Here is a 25,719-nt window from a genome sequence, read left to right as displayed (position 1 = left end):
CAGCTTGGGAAGCTGAGGCAGGAGGACCATGAGTTCAAAGCCAGCCTCAGCAACTGTGAGGTGCTAAGCACTTCAATGAGACCCTGTCTCTAAGTAAAATACAAAACGGGACTGGGGATGGGGCTCAGGGGTCGAGTGCCCCTGAGTTCAATCCCTGGTACCACTGCCCATTAGAAAAAAAAAAAAGATCGTTTGCTTGTTCAATAACAAGGAAATAGCAAGAAACAAATATTGAGCACAGGTTGTGTGCTAGGACTGGAGGTCCAGCAACACCAGGGAGCCGGGGTCCCTGTGGGCATGGAGTTTGTACCAGGAAAGAAGCAGGTCAGTGCAGTCAGTCTTTCCAGAGAACGGTAAGGAGGGCTGGGAGGGTGGCGTGCGGTAGCTTTCTGGAAGCAGTGGGCACCATCAGCTAGGTTAGGAAAGATCGTGAGCAGAGACCTAAAGGATGAGAAGATGCCAGCCATGTGGCCATGGGGAGCAGTCCCCTGCTCTCATGGAACTTTCATCTAGATGGGGTCTCAAATCCTCGGGGGGCAGAAGAAGACTCCCCTGTCCTTGCTGTAGGATCTGTGCTGGAACTAACTAGGCAAACCTGGGGCCACTTATCCCCAGAGGAGGAGGTGTCCTGGGGAGGATCCATTGCAGCTGAGTTTTGAAGGATGCGTAGGAGTTCACTGGCTCAGAGGACCATATTCTTTGGTACAGTTGAGCCCTGTGAACTATAAAATAAATCAATTATATTGAGTTAGCTAGAAAATGTATCTATACTATTGAACCAGTGTGTTAGGTTCCTCTACGGATTGCAGGCACAAGGGAGGATTCTAAACAGCAAGATCAAATGTGACTCTGAAGCCACATCCCCATCCCTTTTCATTTTTTTATTTAGGGACAGGGTCTCACTGAGTTGCTTAGGGCCTCACTAAATTGCTGAGGCCGGCTTTGAACTCGTGATTCTCCTTCCCAGCCTCCTGAGCCCCTGGGCTTGCAGAGGTGTGCCTCCACGAGTGGCTCACCTACCCATTTTTGAAGACCACTGAACTTGAAAATGGCGAACGGCCTTGCTGTGGGGGCTTGGCACTTCACGTGAGGTCCAGAGCAGGGAGAGTACTGCGAGTTAGGGAGTTGGGGGGAGTGGGTGAGGCAGGGAAGCGTCAGAAAGAGGCCTGGAGAAGGAAACTGGTCCACCACGCGGCCTGCGCAATGGTTTCATTAATGAGGTTCTAGGCATAAAGTTAGCTAGATGAGATCGAAATAAAACACACAGACTCAGTTACCTTATTTATATTGCCAGGTCCGAGAAGGCTCCCCTCTCTGGTTCCCTCCTCTAACCGCCCAGCAGGGCAGCAAGGATTACTCAGGGCTAGCAGGAGAGAGAGAGTGAACACGCCTGGGAGTAGCCTTTTATTGGGGAACAAGAGATTCAGGGGAGAATTCCATCCAATGAAGGTTGAGGGGGGGCTGCACTCCAAGGTCAGGGTCAGTGATTGGGTCTCCGGGGTCAGTGGTCAGGCACACCCCCACACGATGGGCTCTCTCATCAGGAAAGGGCCGGGAAAGTTCCAACACAGCCAGAGCGCCTCAGGCCCTTAACGGGAGCCACCCAATCACGTGTCAGAAATGGCTTCCCACAAACTGGCCTGATCCCCAAAGGCCTGGTAAGTCCCGTGGTCTGGGGCTTGAATTGGCTAAGGCAGCGGGTGTCCAAACCGTCCAAACCGCAGTCGCAATCCAGGGGGTGACATGAAGAGATTTATGCTTAAATAGACTTAGCTTTTGGCCAAAGCCATAGTTTCAAAAGACAAAAAAGGTTTTATTATTAAAAAATGGCAGTTTAGTTGGAAGTGATGTGCTCATTAAAATGATGAACATTAGCTGTCATAGACACAGCGTTAGTACTGAGGGTGCGTTAGAGGTAGGAAGGTGAGCAGGAGCAGAGGGCCTTCCCCTTGCCAAGCCCCAGGGACGTGCAGACAGGTTCTGTGTTCCCCTCTTATCTCTGTGGTACTCTTAAGAAACTGCAGAGTACCAGGTACGGTGTCATCCCAACAGCTCGGGAGGCTGAGGCAGGAGGATCAAGAGTTCAAAGCCAGCCTCAGCAAAAGTCAGGCCCTAAGCAACTCGGTGAGACCCTGTCTCTAAATAAAACAGGAAATAGGTCTGGGGATGTGACTCAGTGGTCGAGTGCCCCTGAGCTCAATTCCCCTCCCCCCAAAAAAAGAAGAAAAAAAAACCGTAGAATCATGCAACTTGGCATATCCTTCTTTTGACTCTTTACAATTGGCTAAACTCCAGGCTGCATGTCCTTGTGCAATCTGGTCTAGTCCTTGCAGCCAGGGATCAGCCCTCCCGAGCTTTGGGAGGCCAGGAAGCACACTGGGTCCCTGTGTCCAACCAGGTGGCCCCAGGAATCCAGACAGGGGTCTTGGATCCACATTCTTCAGGTTACAGAAAGCTTGCAGGCCACCCAGCAGTGACCGCAGTCGACTCTTCCAAAATCACCTTTGCCACCCTTTGTCCTCCTTCCTTTGTGCGTCCATCGTTACCAGTTTTAAGAGACAATGTCAATAAACTGAGTCACTTCACTTGTTAGATGTGTAAGTCTTTTGCAGCTAAAAGAGCCCAAATGAGGAGGACCATTTTCTGCCTCGGTTCTACCCACATCAGAGCGGTGTCCGCAGGTCGCAGAGGTCAGACGTGTCCAGGCTTAGCTGCTATTGAGAAACCTTATGGGCTTACTGATGTCACCCAGCAGGGTGGCTGGTTTCTGAGCCTGGTCCAGTGACAAGCCCCTTTTCACCAAGAATACTTTTCTTCTTTGTGCCTAACAAAGGGCATATTTCACATTCTTTTCTTTTTCCTGTAAAAAGGTGACATAAGGATAAGCCAGTCCTGATTTCATAGATTGCCTGAATGTTCTCCACTTATGTACTCCACTTATGCAAGAACTCCGTGTCTATCCTCCAGGGGAGAGTTTGCTGTGGTGGTTTTAAGAGCTTGTCCTGATTCACAGAAACAGCATACTGAACTCTAAATGTATTCCACGCTGGTGCCTGGAGAATCTGGCAGGCCGTTGGGTGCCTAGTAAGGAGCCGAGATGAGCCATGATGCACACGTGTGGCTGGGAACGGAAGCAGGGGGCAGTTCAGACACAGAGGTGTCCCAAGCACTCCTGCCAGGGTGCTAGTCCTAGACTCTCTCAGCCCCACACAGTGACAGCAGCCTGGGGGATCCGACCCCTCGCACAAGCCTTGGGCAGGTGTTCTATGTCCAGTACCTGGGGTGAGAGAAGTCCCATTCATCTTTCTTTTACCCAGGCCAGCAAAACAGATCCCCAGTCCTGTTAGTTCAACTTGATAAATAGCTCTGACTTAAAATGTGTTAGACAAGGAGCCAAACAAACTAAAAATAAAGGGATGTCCTTTGAAGAGAAAAATCTATCAAAAATGGACCTGATCAGGTTTTCTTCGATTCTGTGCCTTTTGTATCTAGTCCTCACTAGCACCCCCCCTCCCCCGCGGGCTTCGTGGAACCTCGGTTCTGGTGCTTGGTTTTGCTTGCTCCAACTCTCTGATTTTGGTTGGATCTTTCTAGTCTCTCTTAGAATAATTGTGTGCAGCGTGGCATTTTGTAAAACAAACCAAAGCTAAATTTTCATTCCCCTGTCTGCTGTTCTTCTCCAGCCAAGAAATGTAAAGTGGTTCCATCAAAGGAAACAAAAGATTCCTTTTCATATGATATATCGACATCAGCTTTTAGGGAACACAGCCATCTTCGTAAATCCTTGGTGGTCCAATAGGCTGTTCAGGTTCCTGTATCGGGATATTGCACACGCTGCAGTGTTGGAATTCTGAAGCCTGTGTATGTTGAGTTTTCTCAGTCTGGCATGTGCAAGAGAATTATTCTAACCTCAGTATAAAACCAAGCTATGCTGTTCTATAGTTGTGTGTCCTTGGATAAGTAACTTGGCCTCTCTGAGTCTCGAGTTTTTCAACTCTGGAGTGGATGTACTCTTATTTACTGCCTGTGGTTATTGGGAAGACTAAATGACACCCATAGAGGGCTCACTGCATATCTGGTGCCTAGTGTTTCTCAGTAAATAGAAGTTGCTGTGCAGCTCTGTCTCACATTTGAGATGTGCATATAGGGGCAACCCAGATGCGTTGGGACCAGTGCAGTAGTTAGGCTGCCATGGGAGGGAGAGGCAATAGATATTCAGATGGTAGAGGGTTAGCACTCGGGGCCGTGAAGAGCGCTGTGCAGCTTGAAGAATGCCTTCTAGGATAGCTGATCCAACACAGCACCCACAGTAATCCTGTGGCCCTTCTCTTGAAAGAATGTTGATGGAATCCAGATGGCAGTTAGAAATGTATCTTTGTCATGTGGGATGAATGTTGGGAAGAGCACTTAATGCTCATTTTAGGTTGCGATTTGGGTTTCTTCTGATGAATCATAACATTTGAGAGAGAGAGAGAGAAAACACATATACTTGTGTGCATGAGTTGTTGGGGGCTGGGGGGCACTGAGGAAGGTATTTTTCCAGCCTTGGTTATTGCTGATGGATTTGAAGGGTAGATTTAACCACATAATCATCTCTTCCCCTCTTTAGAATATAGTTTTTTTTCCCGTTTAAAAAGGAAAATGTTGTATTTTCATTGTTATTTTTTGGATCATGGCATTTTTATATATTTTATGCAGAGTTAGTATTATAAAATAGATCTTCTTATGCTGTTGTGAGAAGGAACGTGCCGTGATGAGAGACGTTGGGTTTCTGCAGAGCATCCTGAGCTTGCTTTTCAAATGATCTCATTTGGAAACGATACATGCTTCTACCATTTAATTGATAAATCCATCTGTTAATCACTAGAAATGTAATCCACACACTTGGAGGGAATTCATTGCCGTGCTGTTTGGAAGGGGGATGGAGAACGAGTTGGGAGGGTTTTAAAAGCATGTTGGAGCCACTCGACTGTAAGCAGAAGGGGGATTCTGAGCGGTGTCATCTTTCCCAGAAGGCTCTAGTCCTGAGGTTTCACTCAAAGGTCTAAAGGGATTCGAGGAAGCTGCAGCTGAGAACCGCCCAGGATTGGGCAGCGTGGTGGTGGAGTTCTCTGATGCACATCAGAATGAAGCTCAGATACCTGTCTTCTCAAATAGGTTATTAGATCTCGACAAGCTCAGGGATACTCTGTACTGGTGAGGATGTGGAAAAATAGTAATAACTTATGCCTCCTTTTAAATTACCACTCTCTGGCAGGCAGCTCAGCCATGTCACTCAACTGCACACATTCAACCAACAATTTTCACTGCTAGGTTTGTACTAGCAACGATGTTTGGCACTAGATTTTAGAATCTAGGTTGGCACTCTCACTGTCGCTCCTAACAACTGGATCGCTCAGGATTCTGGGGCACCTTGCAGCTGCTTCAACGAGCAGAGTGGGGATGGGGCTGTGTGTGTAGCTCAACTCAATTCCAGTGCCACCAAAAAAAAAAAAAATAGGGCAGACATGGACGTGTGATTGATGGTGGAAGAGCTCCAAGATTCTAGAATTAAGTGAGAGAAGGGCATAAGAATTGAAATTGCATAATCCCAGTTGCATGCATGAGAAACAAGTATTTAAGAAGGTGGTGCATTAAAATATTTTGGAAAACATGCATAAAATGAAGGAGACACTCACTCCATGGGGAAGTAGGATCTTGGTTTGGAAGTGGCGGGATTTTTGCTGTGACTTGAGATGGCTCACTGTGGGTGTGGGCATATTTTAGTCTAAGACCAATTAGGGGAAACCAGCAGCTTTTACCCGATTGCCACTTTGATGAGCGAGGGGTGTGCGTTTTTTTCCCCCCATCCTCACATTCACGTCTTTGTTTTCTTAACCCAAAGGACAATCAAGATGGCTCATCCAGCGAGGGAATCTTTGTGTCCAGAATAGTGGAGAGTGGGCCGGCGGCCAAGGAAGGAGGCCTGCAGATTCACGACAGGATTATCGAGGTAAGTGATGCTGGCCAGCATCTTTGAACAGGCCGAACGTCCTTGCCTTTTGATTCTGGCTTGCAGCACGATGCTTGGTCGGGGAGGGAGGCCTCAGGCCAGACGGATGGCTGGACAGGAGGTGTGCTTCTCTGAGGGTCCCGCCGGACCAGGGGGTGCGTTGAGTGCTGTGGTGTGAAGTTGTTGCATATCTAGAAGCAGATGGTGCGCTCCTTCCCTGCGCACCTGCCTCTGATTCGGTTGCTCAGTTTGGGCTCTGTGAGAACTGTCGGACAGCTGGATGTTGGTTGGGACCGGATGGGTGGTCCCCGCTGCACCCCCCCTGTGGCCACGCTCAGATTGGTCACAGGGGTGTGATGGTGTCGGCTCTGGAACTGGAGCCCACAGGGTACTGTGGCTTTTGTACCCTCGTTGCTGTCCTCTCTGCTGTTTGCCTGTTGTCACTGGTCACCCAGGGGCGAGTGGTGAGGGTAGGGTCCCCTCACATCCTCGCCAGATTTCCCTTCATTTGCACTTCAGACTTTGGCACACAGGCTTGGGTCTGTGCTGGGAAGGTGGCTCTCTGGGCCTTCCTGTGCCATCCTTTGGACTAGATGTGGGCAGTGTCCCAGGGGTGCTCTGGGTTGCTGAAGGAAAAACATCCCTCGTTGCATCGTTTGGGCTCCATTTGCAAAACTTGATGTACGTGGCTACATTTTTTTGCTGTTTGTTGTTGTTGTTTGGCTTCATTTTGATTTCTCTTTTAATGGGTACACCCATAGCTAAATATGTTGGGCCTTCTGTTAGGGAGAAAGCAAATAAGAGTGTCCAAGATGATACCCTGGATCCCACAAGAAACTCGCCCACGGGCCGTGGTCATGATACAGTGCATCAGACAGGAAACCAGGAGAACAGCCCTGAGACGGTGGGCGTCTGTTGTTCCAGACACATTTGTGGAGTGTCTGCATTTCCTCAGTGCTTTTGTGGCTCCTTCCAAAATGTGGGGTTGGACCAAGTGGGAACTTGACCATGAGCTAAGCCATAAGTGGGGTTGCGTCACCCTGGCGTGTGGCCATGAGCTTCTCTGGGGAAAGGAACTTCCAGAAGACGGAACACTCTGGACCTGTTCTGCCAAGTGCAGTGCAGGGAGTGGAGGTGATTCATATCTTCAGCACCACACAGGGAAAGGACCTGGATGATGGAGGCTCAAGGGTCTCTCCTGACAGCGGGTGGCTGCAGGCTGTCCCTTAGGTATTCAAAGGGTACTTGATTTTGTCTTGAGGACAGTGGGAATATTGTTGCATGCCCTTTGACTATCACTGGGGTCCTTAAACTTGGAACTGTTCTTGCCTCGAGTTTGAGGGTTACTCTTTGTCCTTCCCAGGTCAGGGGAATGGATTTTCCCTAACAGGAATTTGCTTGGGCAAGAGCCCATTTCTAAAGAGCTCAGATGCATCAAATGACTCTTTCGGAGAGCGAACGCATTTTCTGAGACTCTGGTTCAGAAAGATAAGTGCAACCTCCGTTGCCAAGGGTCTGCTGGAACAGCCGGTCTCTCTGAGTAATGGAATGTCATTGCTCTTGTGTTTTGCAAATGAGAAAACTACAGCTGGGCAGGATTTTCTCTTGGCAAAGGGATGATCTGTATTTGAAATGTTCAGTACGGTTTCTGGTAAGTCACACTCCCCTCTTGGACGGTATGTAAAATATTAATCATGTTCCAGTGTTGAGATGGGAAGGGGGGTGCTCACAATAGAGAGAGGATCTCTGCGTAATTGCAATTGACACACCGTGCCCTTCCCAGGCAAGTTCTAATCTCTTTTGACATGATACAGTGATTCCCATGACTGAAAATATGTTCTTTGGTTCACCTCATCTGTGTCTGAGTGTATTGCCAGGGGCCATGAATTCGATTATTTTACGTGTGTGTTGGTGTGTGTGTGTAGTGGGTGTGGGAAGTGTGGGTGAGTGGGTGGGGGGGCTCAGCACTGACAAGAGTCGGAGGTGCTCTTGTTTTCTACCACATACTTCAGGGGAGCCGCCAGATCTCCACCGTGAGAATGTGAATTCTTGCAAGATCTTGCTTATATTAACTCCAGAGAGGCAGATGGGTGTCATCCTGTGCTCTGACGGGGCTGTGTCTCCTGAACCAGAACGCGGGGCCTCAGCCACATCAAAGCCAGTCCCAACACCCACCCCCCACCCCAGTTTTTGTAGAACAAATATTTTAAAATGCCACTAAAGCCATTATGAAAAAACATTTACAAATAACACACACACATACACACACACACACACACACACACAGAATTGTAAAAATGTCGACTGCCAAGTAGTAGAAAAATAAAAGGAGATGGCTTCTGATAGTGGGTCAGTGTGTCAGCACTGGGCACCATGGCTTGGGAAGACGGGACACTGACAGACACTGTGTCTCTGTGTGGGGACAAGGTGGGGTGCCAGCTGCAGGATGCGGGAGGGCGGTGCTGGCAGCTCGGGCACCCCGAGTGGCCACCCAGAGCACATGTTTCCACAGTGGTGAACTGGTCACGGTGGTGTTCTGCCCCAACCAAGTACAGTCTTCCTTTGATTTATAGGGAAACCACATTTCTAGAACTAACTCTCTCTCTCTCTCTGTATCTATGATAAAATATACGTAATATGCAGTTGGCTATTCTAACCATTTTTTTAAAGAGAGAGAGAATTTTAATATTTATTTTTTATTTTTTGGCAGACACAACATCTTTGTTTGTATGCGGTGCTGAGAATTGAACCCGGGCTGCACGCATGCCAGGCGAGTGCGCTACCACTTGAGCCACATTCCCAGCCCCAATATTCTAACCATTTTTAAGTGACAGTTCCTTGGCATTAAGTTCTTTCAGATGTGGTGTAACCAACGTCACCATCCACATCCAGAGCACTTCCATCTTCCCCAGTTGAAACAATGCACCCAGAAAGTATTAACTTGGCTCCCCCCCCCCCAGCTCCTGGCGATCTGTCCCCATCAATTTGACGGGTACCTGGAACCGGGCCACATTGGCAGTTTTGGGTCTGGCTCATTTCACTGGGTGCTGTGTCCTCCCAAGTTCCTCTGTGGTGCGTGTCTCAGGCTTTCTTTTTCTTTAAGGCTGAGTAATGTTCCCGTGTCTGGATATATATTGCTTATCAGTTCGTTCATGGATGGGCACTTGGGTTGATTCCACTTTGACGGTTGTGGAAAAATTGGCTTTGAACATGAGCGTACGATCTCTGTGTATTTCAACTGGGGAAAAGCCCTTTATGCTGTTGTGTGAGACAGACCCTGTGCCGGGTCTGTCTCCCGGGATTTGAAATTTGTGCTGAACATGGAGCCATTCCTTATGGCAGGGGTCTGTGTGCATGTGAGGACTTCTGTCACCTCTGGTGCCTGCACCACCCATCACTGTGATGGTGGAAAGCCCCCTCCCCCAGATTTTCAAAGCTTCCACTGACAGGGCTGCGAGGAGAACCAGGGGTACACATTTGTCTAGCTCCAAACCTCAAGGCAGCAGCCGGGACAGAGCTGTCCCCTTCTTGTCTTCTGAGACTGCATGATGGCCGACTACTGGGCCCCTGCCTGGGAACTCCTGAGGCCTGGGAGGGAGCCCTGAGCTGGCCTGTGCTAGATCTGGGGATGGGAGTGTCAGGCCCCTTTGGATCCAGTGCCCTCTAGGCCATGTGGCGCAGGGAGCCTGAGCTGGCCACTGGCACTTCATGTCCCATCTGCTTTGGTCCTGCGGGCAGACTCTCGTCCTGCCTCAGAGCTGGCTCTTGACAAACGGCAAGTTCCCACCTACTGTCTGCTTTGGGGCTCTGTTCTGGGTCTTCTCTGTCCCCCCATACCTCTTAGCTGCCCCTGGCCTTTTGACCCTGCTTCAGATTGCAGGTACTCAGTGGCTATTTGGAAACTTAGTTTGTCTACAGTATCTTTTATTTGTTTATTTTACTTTTTTGCAATACTGAAGATTGAGCCCAGGGGTGGTTTACCACTGAGTTGAGTTACACCACAGCACCTCCCCACCACACACGGTTTTTTTTTTTAAATTGTGAGACAGGCTGTCACTAAGCTGCCCAGGTTGGCTTCGAACTCTCGGAGGCTGGCCTTGAGCTTGGCCATCTTCCTGCTCCTGCCTCTGGTGTCCCTGGGATGACAGGTGTTCGCCCCCGTATCTGGCTCCACAATGTCCTTTAGACCCCGTGGGAAATGGTAACTGCCCCAGTGGTTTTTCTGCTTCTGAGCCTGCTTTCTGAACTATCTGTTAAAGACCTCAGTCCCCGCAGAGTAGTTACAGGAGTGGGCTTCTATTCTTTCAAGAAGTTTGAGACCTTTGCTTTGGAGGAATCTTCCCAGTGCCCAACGCATGGCTAATCCATCCAAGCAGATTTCCTCACCAGTGTGATGCCTTTCCCTGGGGCACGGCTGTTCACTCTAGCCAGTCATGTTCCACTGTCAGTACTACCCTGGGAAGTCCCTTGGGGAGATGGCACGTCGGGAACATGGCATCTCACAGCCAGTCCAGCCGGCTGGTCCAGCACTTGCTCAGTGGCTACCTCCGCAGTTGACTTCCATGGGGAGCCGTGAGTGACGTGACCACCTCACTTGGCAACACCCTAGGAAAGCCAAGACTTTTCAAGAGACCAGAAACCTCACCTGGAGGCACATGATGCTCGCTGTGTCGCTCTCGGCTCTCTCTCCAGTCTTTGTTGGCATGGCCTGCCTGGAAGTTCATGCCCTTGTGCTCCCTCTCTGTTGGGATTCTTCAGGATACAGAGCTGCCATCCACAACTGCGTTTTCTGCTGTTCTTCAAAAGGCTGTTGTGAGGGGGAGAAGGGAGCTGTCCCGGTGTTGGGCTCCTTGCCCTTGGTGTTAAATGACTCCCCTTAGCAGATGTATTGTTCTGCTTTGAGGTAGAGAACTGGATTCTCTGGGTACAATGAAAGTGAGATGTAAGCCCCCGGCCCCCGCTTCCCCAGTTCCCAGTAACTGTTCCCCTACCAGCTTCTGTAAATGCACATTCATCTCCAAAGCACTGTGATTCACACACCCAAGGATCTGGTCACCAAAGCCCTGGCACCTCCGAGGCTGGGCTATCAACAGTCATTCTCTTCTGCATGCTCTTTGTTGAGCTGGTCTTGAGCTGGTCTGTCATTGCTAACAAGGTCCCCTGCCCAGGAGAAAGGATTAGTGTCTCCTCCCTCCCAGAGCCAGGCTCCCTTTAGCAGACTGAGCCCCACTGCAACCCCCCGCTTGTTATTGTTAGGTGGGAGGGTAATGTCCCGAGCCCAGGTCCTCTGCAGAGTGGCGTGTGAGGGAAGTGGGCGGGCCTTTTATTTAAAGATGGAAGGGCCACGCTTTTTCCTTTAATTTTATTTTGACATAACTTCCCATAGGCATGGATGCTGGTCCACTCTTAACCCAGATATTAGCATCTACTCTGTTTATCCTTCTCTATCTACTCCCCCTCCATTTTTTTTTTTTTTTAAAGAAACAGAGCGTTATCCTGCATAAGCACAGGAGAGTTATCTAAGCCAGGAAATTAACAGTGCTTAATTAGCACTGTTACCTAATCTACAGAATATATTCATAATTCACCAGTAGTCCCCATAATGTCCTTTAGGGCAAAAGAAAATCCACTGTCATGACTTTTATTCATCTTTCATGTTTCTTTGGTCTTTTCCTTAGAACGATTCTCAGTTTCGTCTTCTGTGCCTCTGATTATTTTATTTACTCAGCAGTGCTGCGAATTGAACCCAGGGTGCTTTACCCCTGAGCTCTGCCTCAGCCCATGCTATCCTTTATGTTGAGGCAGGGTCTCACTGAGTTGCCCCGGTTGGCCTTGAACTTGGGGTCCTCCTGCCCCAGGCTCCCTAAGCAGCTGGGATCACAGGCCTGTGTCATGGTGCCCCTGGTGTTTTTAGACTGCAGCCAGATCTTTTGGAGAACAACCCTGTGATTGAGTTTGTCAGAAGTTTTTTCCTGCCCCTGTTCTGCAGTAAGCCTATTTTCCAGGGAGCTGCAGCTCATGGCCCGGGCACTGGTGCAGATGTGTCTGGGTGTCTGTCTCTTATGAGATGCCGCGTCCAGAGCCTCTCTCCAGCAGAGCACCTCCCATTCCTGCCCACTGGAGTTTCCATGGTGTCCACACAGGGTGCTTCAGCAGGAGCACTAACTGCAGAGAAGTCTCACATGTACCCTTGTGACCGTTCCTTCACACGAGTTCATTAAGAAAGCATTTTAAAATCGAGAATACCTCAGAAGTGACTGGTGTCTCGTTGAGTTTCTTGAGTGGTGCTTTAAGACAGAGCCAGGTGCCTTTTATCACATTTGGAAGGTGTGTTAGGGGTGGCCTGATGTCACTGATGCTGTGAAGTGCGTGTCAAGTCAGTTTTTGTGGGAGAGGGCTGGGGGGCCTTTCGCACGGTGCATTCTAGATGAGGATCTGTGAGGGGGGAGGGCAGGGAGTGCCGGCAGTCAGATTGGGGCTGGGAATTGCAGAGGGGAAGGCTCAAGGGCAGAGGAGCCGCCAAAAGCTCTGATTGGCAGTGATGCCACTTTCCCTGGGCGCTCAGAGCATGTGCCCCAGGCTGGGCAGCTGCAGCCCTAGGATGGCCTCTAATGAGGGTTAAACGTCCTCTCTCAGCCACAGAGAAGGCGGCTGGTGTGGTTTAGTGCCAGGCCAAGGGCAGCCCTCTCCGTGGAGACCTCCGACTTCTTCCGGCTTGTGTCTTCCTGGCAGTACGTGAAACAGCATGGAGTCTGGGTCCCACCTGCACCCCGCTGCCACTCTGGATTCTCTTCATTTCTTTCACTGCTGATGGGTATTTGACAGCTCGAAGGAATCAGGAGAACCAAACCCCTCAGGGAGTTTCCTTTTGTGACCGCACCTCTGCCCTCCAAAGGAAAAATTCCAGTCAATTTTTAAAATAAGCTACATGTTTTCATTTTTAAAATTTTAATATTTGGCAGAATGCTGGTGTGGGAAAAATTGATGGTATTGATTGTTAATCAGAAGATAGTGTTTTTGCTCTTTTATTTTTAATTTTATTATATTTTTTGGGGGGTACCAGGGATTGAACTCGGGGGCACTCGACCCCTGAGCCACCTCCCCAGCCCTATTTTGTCTTTTATTTAGAGATAGGGTCTCACTGAGTTGCTTAGGGCCTCGATATTGCTGAGGCTGGCTTTGAACTCACAATCCTCCTGTCTCATAGAACAATCTTTGCTACGAAAGGTGTGTTTTCAGACATGTTGATGTGAGAACTCATTAGCCAGGTACATGCAACCTGTGTGTCCCCAAAATGATTAGGCATTGATTTAAAAATACAGAGAAATGAATCATTTAGAGCTATCCCTTGTCATAACTTGTTACAAAATCTTCACGATTCCTGAGTTCTTAGGATAACAGTGGAAAAACAACCAAGGGCAAGTGCACACCACCTTTGGGATGTGCATTGACTTCTCCCTCCAGCCAAAGGAGATGACTGACACCAGGTTAATTCAAGGGGCACTTGGCGTCTCCAGTGGTTAAGCCGCCTGGACTCTGGAATAGACGGCTTTAGAAACCTGCGTCTGACATTGCTGGCTCCGTGACCTTGGGAAAGCTTCTCCTCTGAGTGTTGCTTTTTTATGCAAACCTGGGCCGTGTTGTCTGTCCCACAGAGTTGCCATCATGAAATGTTGCAAGCCTCTAGATACTGTAAATTTGGCCCCAGAAAAATTGCCCACAGAGGAGGAGCTGTGTCCCTTGTTCCTGCAGGTCTCTGGGGGCGTGGTCCTGGAGGTCTTCCAGGGAGCCCTCACTTAGATTCTCACGTGGTGGCGTGGTTCCATAAAACTGAAATTACAGTTGCGAACAATTTTAATTTGTTTTGAGGCTTCTTTTTGAAATTAGTGACCCTTTGAATCTGGACCGGTGAGGGCTGCCGCTTCCTGAGGCCATATAAATCATGATAATTGATCAATCAGGAGTAATTCTGAATTTACGTCCTGGTGTGAACAGCATGGTAATTGATCGCATGTGTGCTGACTTAAGCCTTCTAAAAATAAAGCCCAACAAGTGTGTGTTCAATATCAGCTATTTTTAAAGTGCCAGAACAGATTAGGGTTCCCCTTGTCACATGGACTCCAAGGAATATTGAGATGTTCTTCACATGAAGAACTGGTGTTCCTTGAAGAAAGTCGTTCCTTAAGGTTGTGAGTTTCATTGAATTTCCTTTTAGGGTAACTCTTTCATACGTTTGCAATAAAGAGGCAAATAGAAGCACTTCTACTGAGCATTATCCTGACAAAAATTATCAGTTAGATCATTTAGCAATGGACACAGCGTCCTCCATGTTGGAGTACGGTGGAGTACGGTGGGGCATGGAAACTGCATGTGGAACACATAATATTCCCATTACTGCTTTGAAACTTTAGCTTAAATGACTTGGGAGTACCTCAGGATTAAACAAGATTTTGTTGCAGGATTATTATTAGATTTCTGATGCTTTGTGTCATTCTTCAAAATATCTTGAGTCCTGTATGCTTATAAGATGATATAAACATAACATAGGCACTGGGACTAGAATCTGAGGTTCAGAGAAATGCAGAAGGGAAGAAATGGAGCAAAGAATTTTTTTCCTTATTTTTATTGAAATCTTGAAATTAATATTCTCAGTCGAGCAACATCTTAATTTTTTGGTTGTTGTATAAAGATAAGTTGGAGAACTAGAATAAAAAGTCTTGCTTTTTCCCTTTCCTTTTTTTGGGGGGTTGGTACTGGGGATTGAATCCAGGGGCACTTAATCACTGAGCCACACCCCCAGCCTTTTTGATGTTTTTGAGACAGAATCTTGCTAAGTTGCTGACTTTGAACTTGCAATCCTCCTGCCTCAGCCTCCTGAGCTGCTAGGATGACAGGCTTGCGCTACTGTGTCTGGCTTCCCCTTCCTTTTCGAGGACTAATGATATGGTAACAACGTTGTATAGGTTACAGTGTCTCCACTCAAATGCCCTAGCCCCAGTCTTGGTGCCTGGAGGACCCGTCCCCTTTGTGTTAAATTGTAGAGAGATCCGATCGCAGAGAGCAAGGATGCTGGATTCTGAACTTGATGAAGCTACAATCAGAGAAACCTCATCTTGACCTTCATATCCACGTCAGTCCTGCTGCTCCTTAGTATTCATAGGCCAGTCTTAACGGACTGTGTTTTGACAAAAATTTCTCCAATTACTTTGAGTTAAAGGGCTTGTCCCGATGTACATGTATGAAGGGATCTGTATAGAATCTGGAGGGACGTGTGTGCCTGGGCACGTAAGCACTATTTTGACAGCAGGTCAGCTTGTGCCATTTTACCTTTGTTGTGTATGAGACTCAGACAAATTACTAGAGCCCCAGACAAATTGTATGAAGTTTCAAGCTGCTTTGAACATGGTCTACTGTTTATAAGAAATGAAAGAAGAGTCTTTGGGGCAGGTAGTACAACCTAAGGAGGTGGCAAGGGAGTCTTTTTTTTTTTTTTTTTTTTTTTTTGACATCCAGATTTAGTTACCTGGGATGCACATCCTAGGTAAGCTCAGGTTCCTTTGCCTGGTACATGAAGCCACTCAAGTCAGATGCAGAAGGTCTCCTCCATTGGATTTTGAGCTTAGCACAATATACAGGGAATTACCCTGATGGAGAGAGAAGAGGATGGAAGGAGGTTGTGTTTGGTTACACAATTACAATTTTAAGGCATTCAATTATTTGAGCTGTTTGTGACCTTTATTATAAAAGGATCCCAGATCTCAGAGAGCTTTTAGAACTTGGCAAAGATTCAACAGGAGAGAGACATCAGGTGTGCCTCGTTTCATTCTGAATTGTCTCTTTCCAGGCTTGATGAGTGTGATGCATGTAAGAAATACAAGCCAGAAGTATATGAAAATACCGTCACACGGTCTCCTGAGAGAACCCACCGTTACACTGCCAAAGATTGCACAGGAGGGTTGCTCATGCAGCTCAGCCATAGAGAGAACTTGTCTAGCTGGTGGGAGGCCCTGGGCTTGATCCCAAGCACAGGGGTGAAAAATTATGCAAGAGAGAAAATTAGTCCTTCTGTGTCATGGGGCAAGGGGACAAAAAACAACCCTTTCATCCAGGGAGTATTCCCAGATTGAGAGGTAGCCAGTCGAGCTAGCTAGCATTTCCTATGGAACAGTAATCCCTCATCACCTGGTCATTTTTTGCCATATATGCACCACCTGTTTAGCTAAACACTTGACATTTTCCTTTAAGCAATGTTAACTTAAATTTATTTTAAAGGGTTAGTGGAAATGGAATTTGTCAGTGTAGGTGGGAAGCCATTTGCACATGCTGTTAATAGAGGATAATAGTAAAAATAGTTACAAGGAAAACAGTAGATTTCAATTCGATGCTTTGCTTGCTGAGAACTGTGATCCTTGAGCTCTGCTTTCTTTTAAGAGCAAAAATTATTCCGTGGTGTTTAGAAGATGGGATGGTGACTGGGAGTAGCCCGGGGCAGCGTTTGGGTTGAGGGTCCAATTCTGTTTTCCATCTGGGAAAAGTTTTGAGTGTGTTCCACTGTGGAAAGCCATGGCAATGTCCATTGGAGTTGTGTTTTCTGAAGGTGTGTTACACTTAAACTTCAGTTTTTAAAAATGGTGCTGTGAGCACTTAGCCTCACATGGAATCCGTTCAGCAGATATAGCCAGCTGGTTTGACAGTGAAATGACCTGCTTATCATGCCTCCCAAGGGTCCTCATAGCCCAGCCCAGAGCCACCTGAAATGACGTCCCTGGGAGACACCTAGAGTAATGCAAGTGTTCCCCAAAAGATGCTCCCCAACACCAGCCTGGTTGTCACTCCATGCTCTGGTCTGAGCTAAATGGTTTGCTTGGTGGAGGAACCAGGAGCATTTGGAAATAGGAATCCACTGCAGAGAGAAAGAATCCCATCACTGTCCAAGGGTTTCAGAGGCCAGAAGCTGAATGTCAGTGTCAAGGCCAGAAATGGGGACATTCCTCTTTCATCAACAAAGTTTTGTTTTTTGTTTTGTTTTGTTTTTAATGGCTTTTGGGAAAACTAGACCATCTGTCTGCATTCCTGTTGTAGGTATGGACCACGTACATTCTCTAGTGGACACAGCCCAAAGCCAGGACAGGCTTCTCAGGCTAGACTGCTCTCCAACAGAGCGTTTTGCAGACCTTGGGGTGTTGACCGAGAGCAGGAAATATGTTTTTTATGTGACCCAATGTGGCACTCACAGATGGGAGTGGGTCTTTTGTACGTGTGTAAAAATGGGAAAAAGTTTCCTGAGAGATTTATCCTTAGTCCTTTCAATGCAATCTGATAGTGCTCTTTTATCCTGTTTCTTTTAACGTTCTTGGCCACCTACTAAGTTGACTGCAGTGGCCCACGGTTTGAAAACGTTCTGCTTTGGAACCCAGAGCTACAGTCCAGGGCGCCAGCCCATGCCTTTTTCTGATGCTGTACCCTGGAGTCTGTCCCATCTGCTTAAAGCAACTTGGAGTCTCAGCCCTTGCCAAGAGAATGCCGTCAGATTGGATATTAGGATCTATGACTGTGTTTGCCCAAAACAAGCTCCCCTACCTGTCAGCCTTGGACTCATGCACTTCCTGCCCAAGTTCATGGGTACTCCATGCCTCCAATGGATGATGGTGTCGGACATTGGGCAGTGGCATCATGGTGTCCTTACCACAGAGGGACCCATGCCCAGCCTTGGGAAGTCCAGGTGGTTTGAGTGTGGAGGTTTTGGGTTTTTTCTTTTGGGGGGGGGGAGGGGAGAACCAGGGATTGAACTCCAGGACACTCGATCACTAAGCCACATCCACAGCCCTGTTTTGTATTTTATTTAGAGACAGTGTCTCACTGAGTTAGTTAGCACCTCACTTTTGCTGAGGCTGGCTTTGAACGCATGTTCCTCCTGCCTCAGCTTCCCGAGCCTCTGGGGTTTCAGGAGTGTGCCCCTGCGCCTGGTGCATGTGGATCTTTGGTGTGCAACGTAGCATCCACCCTCATTGAGGAGATCTGGACCAGCCTGAGGTTTGATGTGGGTGCTTTCCGTGGCACATGCTGTGAGCGTGTTCCAGGTGCTGTCCAGAAGTCTGCGAGTTACACACAGACCTCTGAGTCCACCATCAGTTGGACTCTCCAATGACGTCACTCACAAGTATGCAGTTTAGTAGGGAAGGACCAGAGCCTGCCTGGGTGTATGTTGCAGGCAGCAGGACACAGCGGCTGAGCTCGGTGCATCCCCAGTCCCCCAAGCCTAGCAACGTGCCTGGTGCAGGGTCCCGTTGGTAAGAGTCGCTGCCTGACCCCAGAATAGATTTCTAAGTCACATGATTAACTTCTGAGGGTAAAACAGCAGGCAGGCTAACATTAGAAGCTTTCAAGGCAGGTGACACTGTGTCATGAGGTCTGGGGGACATCCGATACGTTGACAACACCTCCCGCAGACAGGTGGAATCTGCCAGCTGTCCGTACAGGAATAGCAGCAGGTTAAAATAGCTCTCTCGCCAGCGCCAGGAGGAATTCAGGAACAGAGAGTGCCTTTATTTGGAAACACGGGAGAGAACGGCCTTGCCAGAGAAAGCCCTCATTTTGCTTTGAAAATAAAAAAGATAAATGGCATTGCAAGAAAATCAGAAGTTCATTTTTGGGGACTTATAAACTAAATTTTTACAAGAAAGCCTGCCGCATTTATGAATTCCAGTCTTTATCTTTTAAGCAAACATTTTTCTTAGTCCTGTCCAGCCATAGGCTTTGGGAAATTGTGTTATTTCTGGTTCACTTGCTCGTTGAGAGACGAGAGTGTGGGTTTCCTTTGGCACTTGTGCTTGGTGCCCATGGAGCTGGGAGCTTTGCCACCATATTTGGAAAATAATTTAACGTTGGCCACCTTGATCTCCTTCTTCCTCAGTGACCTTTGTGTCGCCTGTGTAAGGACAGTTATAAGGACATAGACTCAGTCCTGGAGGGCGCCAGTGCCCATCTCTGTGGCAGCACCCAGATTTCTTCCATGGACATTCAGCCACTCTTGTCGCGATGGAATTTTCGTACACGTTCCAGGAAATGATTCCTTTGCCACCGACGCTTCATTAAACCGAGTTCTCAGGGAAGCCATAAACCACACAGAACGTTCAGAGGGCTTCTGTACGGGGAAATGCAAAGAACAGAGTTAATCAAAGGCCTCAGGAAGGGTCTTCAGGGCCTCCTGTTCCTAGACGGCACCCGGAGAGACTGGATGGTCGAGATCATGGCCAAGGCCTGCTGTGTGTCTGCCAAGGGGTTAGAGATACGTGTTCTCCACTGAGAGTGGATGGAGGTCCCCATGGAGAGGACGGTGAGCTGAGCACAATGTAAATCTTCATATAACCAAAAGACCCAAGAGAAGGACTTTAGTAGAAATTTCCCGACATGTTTTCTAATAGCCTTGGCTGATGGAAACTTTAAAACCTGAATCCCTAAGCTCAGGATGGTTGGCCTCACGGAGCTTCCCAAACTCTCTGAGGGGCCCCTCCTGTGGGATTCAGTGTGGGCAGCTCACAGCTGGCGGGCTCCCTGGACTTGCATGAAAATGGCTTATTTTGAAGGGTGATAAAAAGGATTTTTCAGAAGGGAAACGATAAATAAATACAGTGCTGGTTTCTGTATCTCTTGGGGTATGGGCTGTGAGTGACCCTTTAGTCACTAAGGTTGCAGGGAGAGGTAAGCACTCTACAGCGTCAGCGGCTCTTGTTAACCCCTGCGGGGATTTTGAGGGCATTTAATATAGCATTTTTGCTTAGGTCCTAACAGGGATGAGCATATTCATCACAGAACACAGTTCTTCCTCCCTCCATCCCTGAAGTTTGGCAGTGATCATGGAAGACACTGCTGGCACAAGGCAGCCAGGCTCCACTCGTGAAGAGTTCAGAAGCAAAACCAGAGCATTACAAGTGGACACTTGCCCCCGACTCCCCCCACCATGCACCTCACCAGACAGCGGGGATGCCCTGGCCTTATCAAAGGAATAAAAGGGCAGTGGGCTGGACGTGAAAGCGCAGGCGGATTGTTGGTGGTTTCCCGTTGGCGACCACCTGTGCAGCAGAGCCCCAGCTTGAGATCTCTGGGAGTTTTAAGGGAACTGGACTGGCATCGTGGCCTAGAGGACTGCAGGGGTGGTGCCTGTGTTGCTAACTGTCTCTGGTTTCTGGAGATTGGTGAGTGACTGTTCTGTGACCACGGGTTGCCTTTGTGCTCAGTAAGCTGATCATGGGTTCCCACGACTGGAGCCTAGTGTGGGTTCCTTCACTCTGTCCTTGGTAAATGAGAGGCTGTCTGTCATGCACGGTTCCTTGGGGCTCCTACTCCTGCCATGACCTAGTAAGGGAGGAGGTCTCAGACGGGTGCAGGCTGGGACGTTTCCCCGTCCTGTTGGTCTGGTGGAGGGCCGTCCCTTCCTGTGTATAGGCTTGGTTTGGGTACTGGAGGGACTCACGGGGATGGGAGGAGACGCGCTCCTGCTGCTGAGTCCCCTTGACCGAGTGTGACTTGATGGGCCTACAGGGGGAGGTGGAGCGTCTGGAACGTCACCTGTGGATTGGGTTGGGGCCCATGCATATGTTCCCCTTGGAAAGTGTGGAGACCAGTGCTGAGAATAGGGACTCCCACGGGAGGCTTTTGTGGCCAGTGTGGTTACTCGGTGACAGGTTCCCCAGAGATGCTGAGGTGGAAGAACTTCTTCCTTGGGTTCCTTCCCTGTGGACAGGGTGGTGCCCAAGGCCAGCCAGCCGCTGGGTTCAGCTCCGGCTCACCTGTGCTTCACATGTGCAGCTGCCGGCAGGTGCTCCTCTAGACTTCCGTCCTAATGTCGAGAAGATGAGAAGGGCAGCCCCAGGGTCACCAGGGAGGGGTGCTGATGAAATAAGTTACTATGGGGCAAGATTTCAGTGGCTCTTGGAGGAGTTCTGAGACCCAGCAAGCGCTCGACATTGTGATTGTCCCATCTCCGTTGGTGAGCATCCAAAGGGAGCTTGGCGGTCCTCATGGTACCTTGTGTCCCCCTCCCCCAGGCAGTCTGTCCTCATTTCACAAGGGACACCACAGAGGCTCCGGTTAAGTGCCTTTTCGTGTCACCCGCCTGGTTGTTGTTGGTACAGATACACATCTGGCTGTGTCCTTTCTTTTATGTCCCAGGCTTAGTACAGACTGTGCATACACAGTGGTCATTAGAAAGACAGAGACCACCAATTATCACAGCAAACAACCAGCTATTTATGAAATAAGAGTTTAGTTTTAGAAAGTTGGCGTAGGGTTTGGAGATAATGAGAATTTGTACACAGCAAGTCCCGGCAGTGGAAGGAGTGGATTCTGAGGTCTCTTTATTATAGTCTCAATTCTTCTGAGTGCCTCCTGCCCCCCAGAACTATAAAGTGGTGTGGACTGTCTGCGATCGCAGAAACCACAGAAGTTTTAGTGAGTCAGACAGACGCATCTCTGGGCTCTCCTGTCCTCTGCCGCTCTCTGAGGCCGGTGCAGCCCAGCCCTCCAGATGCTTCTCCTTGACCCACAAAGACAAGATGTGCGTGTTCACAGGGGACAGCGGTTCCTCCTGGACGCGACTTGGTCACCTCTACATGCGTGTGATCCTACTGTCCTTGTTTTTGCCGGGCTTTCCTCTTAGGGTGTCACATAGACGTGGCTCGTTGGCTTTGATAAGTACACGTGATTACATCACGCGGATGTGATACGGACTTATCCAGTGGTCACCCGCTGACATCCCCCGTTATTCTGCATTTGGGGGACCTGGAAGCCGTACTGCTTCAGCGTCCTTATAGGTATTTTCTGTACCCCTGAGACTTGGCTCCAAGGGGTTAAACATATAACGGACATTCATATGAGTTTAAAAGAAGCATCCACAATAAGTAGATGTCTTTATAATCAGAAAAATAAGATACAGTGGGTTAGATAACTGGAAGAGTTACTGACCTACCACGGATATCCCAGGAGTGGCCTCTCGGGTGAACTGGCCATGGGGGAGGCCCTGCTGTCCCTGGAGGAAGCAGACCTTTGGATGGAGTCCAACCCAGTCCTCTCCTCTGTATGTCCAGTTGTCCTCTGGGGGGACATCGCAAGGTCCTTGGAGTGAGGCACAGGCACAGAGGGCTGGGCAGCCCTGCAGCCTCGTCACGGGAGGAAGAGCAGGACGCCAGGGGCTGAGCCACCTCCTGCCACCTCCTGCCACCTCCTGGCTGGCACACTGTGGCACCAGAGGCCCTGCATCTGGGCTGCGTCATCTGTCAAGTTAGAGGTTCTTGGTAACACGGGCACCTGTAAGGACCGGATAAGAGCTCTGGATCTACTTGCCAAAGATCTCTCTGGCCACGGTGTCTCCTCTGCCCTCTCATCCTGCCCGTTCTTCAGCTGTTTGTAGGGACCTAGACCAGGCTTTGAACATCCGTCCCCTCCCTCGGTCCAGACCAACTATGTCCTCACATGGGCTAGGTTAACGAGCACCCATAGGGGCCCTTCACAGTATGGAAGAGTCAAGGTTCTGAGGTGCCCAAGGACATGGTGGGTGGGGACCTAGGGACATGGAAAGGGCTTTCCTGTCACGGGGGTCACTGTTGCTTTGCCAGATTGGAACACAACTTTTCCCGTATCAGAAGGCGCGTAGTGTAACTATTAGACGTCCCTGTGACGTGCTCTGTGGCTAGCAGGAGCGGTCCATGAGCAGACAGCCTGTCCATTTAGGGCTGGGCCTGCATTCATGGCTCTAAACTGCTGGGAGGTCCGAGAACAGTGGCTCAGTGTTCCTGAAATGACCCTGAGTCGCACGTTATTATAGGTCCTCGGTGGCGGGCCTGCTCCTTGTCTAGCAGTGAGGGCCGCTCCTGCCCAGGGGCGTTTTCAGTGCCCACATTAGGAAAAGCTGGTTGAAGGGTCAGCTCTTGTCAGTTACACACTGGGGTAATTGTTAACACTTACTCACTTCCAAGTTTTCATCCAAAAAAAAAAAAAAATAGAAATCATTACTAGTACTTACAGCGAGTTTGTTGGAATCTGCAAGTTTAAAAAAAAAAAACTTAAAAAAAATTTCTGTTCATACTGGCCTTGGCACACCTAATGGTCTAACAACTGATACCTTGAATTAATTCCTATTCATTAGCTATTTTTTATATTTTATAACTCACAGAGTAAGACTTAGTTCATTTGTGCGGCTATAACAAAATACCCCCTACTAAGTGATTAATAAACAACAGGGATTTCCTGTTCACAGTCTGGGAGCTGGGAAGTGCAAGATCAGGAAGTGCAGGAAGAGTCAGTGTCTGGTGAGACTGACACTCTGCTTCAAAGGTGGTTCATGTTGCTGTGTCCCCACATGGTGCAGGGGCAAGGGAGCCTCTTTCCCAAGGGCACCAGTCCCATTTGTGAGAGTGGAACCTTGACCTCACTTCTTAGCACCGTGGCATTAGATGTTTGGGTCCAGCATCTGCATTTGAAGGGAACACTTTATTTGCCAGCTTTGGATCACCATGAAAATACCTGAGAAAAACAGCTGAGAGGAGGAAAGAATTGTTTTGACTCAAAGTTTTGTAGTCTCCCGACCCAACACTGTGGGTCGGGGTGAGAAAGAACAGCGTGGAGGAGTCAGTGGGGTTCAGGGGAGATAACAGGTCCAAAAGCTCCGGCAATGGCCGGGGGCAAAGTCCCTCTGCGTTCTAGGTGAGATGTTTGTTCAGTTTGCAGTCTCTCCTTCCCGGATGCAAGTCTAATCTTCCCTGGTTAATGACATTTCTCTACAAAGATGAAAGGCAATGGGGTTCCGATTTGGTGGGTGGAGCCTCGGGTAGATCAGGAACTTGAGGAAAACCCTTCTCTGGATCCAGGATGGGGCAGGGGGCTGGGGAGGCCGGGGTGGCCCTGAGGCTGCAGTTTGGCACATGTGGCTTGTTACGGCACCATGCTCTGGGGTATCATTTTCTGAGCCCCAGCACTGGCCTTTAAATTGAGACTTGCCATCCCTCATGGATGTGGGCAGTGTTACAGGACAAAGGGCCACCAGAGGTGGCTTTTTCAGGCTCCACGTCCCTTTGAGCTCTGCAAACGGGGAGTCATCTGTGAGCCATCTCGAGGGCCAGCCGTGGGGTCACAGACCCCAGCTCAGCTCACCAAAGGGCGGGGCTCGGATGGCACTGTTTTGAGGTGTGGCTCAACAGAACCTCGAGACATTTCATTTTGTTTAAGAAATAGGTAATAAGTTCATATGGCAGAGAATCAGAGGGTTTCATCTTTTTCATAACAGCAGTGTCAACAGCATGTGGAACCCTGTCTTTTGTAACTGGTGTCTCTTGGGCCAAGTCAATGCCAGTTGGTGCCTTTGGGCTGTTTGCAGCGATGTGTTGATTCGGCTGGACTCCTCAGGGTCACTTCTGGTTTTCAAGGGACCCGGAAGGCTGGGAGGCACTTCTGGGCCACCCTCTGCATTCACTCAACCCCCGAGTGTGGTCATGTGCTCCACGCAACACACGAAGCTTTGTAGGGGTTTAGCCAGAGGCACTTCTGTCCTGGAGCAGGCTCTCCTGGTGGCAGGAGATTAGCAGTCAAGAGGCTCCGAGGGGTCAGAGTGTGCTGGCAGGGCAGCCTGTCGCCCAGAAGGTAATTAACATCCCACAGTGTTCCCTTCACAGGCTGCATGTCAAGTACCGGGCAGGGCTGGAGCAGCCCCTTGATCCCGACAACTGCGGGATCTCTGGGGTGCCAGGTGGAGGGACTTGCCCCTTCATTACCGGCCTTCCTGCCTCCTGCAGAGCACGCTTGGCAGAGGGTGTGCCGGGCACAGGACCTGCCCTCCCCCGGGTCCAGCGCTGGCAGCTGGGCAGGCAGAGGCGGAGGCCTGTCTTGAGGAGGGTGGAAACACCCTTCTGATTTGTAGTGAAATTTTTAAAGTGTTCCAACGTGGTTCCTGCTTAGAGCTGAGGGTGGTCACCCTGCAGGGGGGCCAGTTACATACGTGTGTGTGTGTGTGTGTGTGTGTGTGTGTGTGTGTGTATTCATGTGCACACACGTATGTGCTTATATGTTAAAGCCTTAGAAAGTGTTTCTGGAGGGCTGGTGTCAGTTTAGAAGATGAAAAGTTCTCTGTGACATGGACTTCAGCCATTGATGTGTACCCAGAGAAATGGGCTGTCAAGCTTTTCCTGTAAAAGGCCCGTGGTCAATGCTGGCTCTGGGGCCACGAGGTCCCTGTTGCTGTGGCCTGCCTCTGCTACCTTGGTATAGAAACAAACCCAGACAGTTTGTAAACCCATGAGCTCAGATGTGTTCTAATAAAAGTTTATTTAAAGAAATGGTGGTGGGCCAAAGTGGTCTGTAGGTGGAAGTTTGCTGACTTCTGCTGGAAAGTTTTGCTTCTGAAATGCAGCCCTGGCTCTGTGGCTGCATCTCCTCTTAGAGGACAGTTCTCCCTAGGTTTTGCTTCTGGTCCTCTTAACATACCTTCGTTTTACCTTGTCACACACTGCTTCTCCCAAAAAAGCACATCCTGGAGTTTTCTCTCTCTCTCTTTTTTTTTTTTTCTGGAACCAGGGATTGCACTCCGGAGCGCTTAACCTCAGAGCCACCTCCCCAGCCCTTTTTATATTTTATTTAGAGACAGGGTCTCACTGAGTTGCTTAGTGTCTCCCTAAGTTGCTGAGGCTGGCTTTGAACTCGTGATCCTCCTGCCTCAGCCTCCCGAGCCCCTGGGAACG

At 49.1% G+C, this 25,719-nt stretch overlaps 1 protein-coding gene across 2 annotated transcripts in view; it reads left to right on the top strand.

The window, feature by feature from the left end:
- The window catches only part of PDZRN3 (PDZ domain containing ring finger 3), a 204,976-nt gene that overhangs the window by 17,750 nt on the left and 161,507 nt on the right, over positions 1 to 25,719 (top strand). For both annotated transcript variants that reach the window (XM_081276149.1, XM_081276150.1), the window contains exon 3: positions 5,885 to 5,992. In XM_081276149.1, the coding sequence (XP_081132275.1) occupies positions 5,885 to 5,992 (108 nt within the window). The remainder of the gene's footprint in view (positions 1 to 5,884; positions 5,993 to 25,719) is intronic.

This window comes from Spermophilus citellus (genome assembly GCF_964194105.1).
Source record: "Spermophilus citellus genome assembly, chromosome: 19".
Classification (NCBI taxonomy): Eukaryota; Metazoa; Chordata; class Mammalia; order Rodentia; family Sciuridae; genus Spermophilus; species Spermophilus citellus.
Note: the sequence above shows the minus strand (reverse complement) of the source record. Positions and strands in the feature narration are given on the sequence as shown.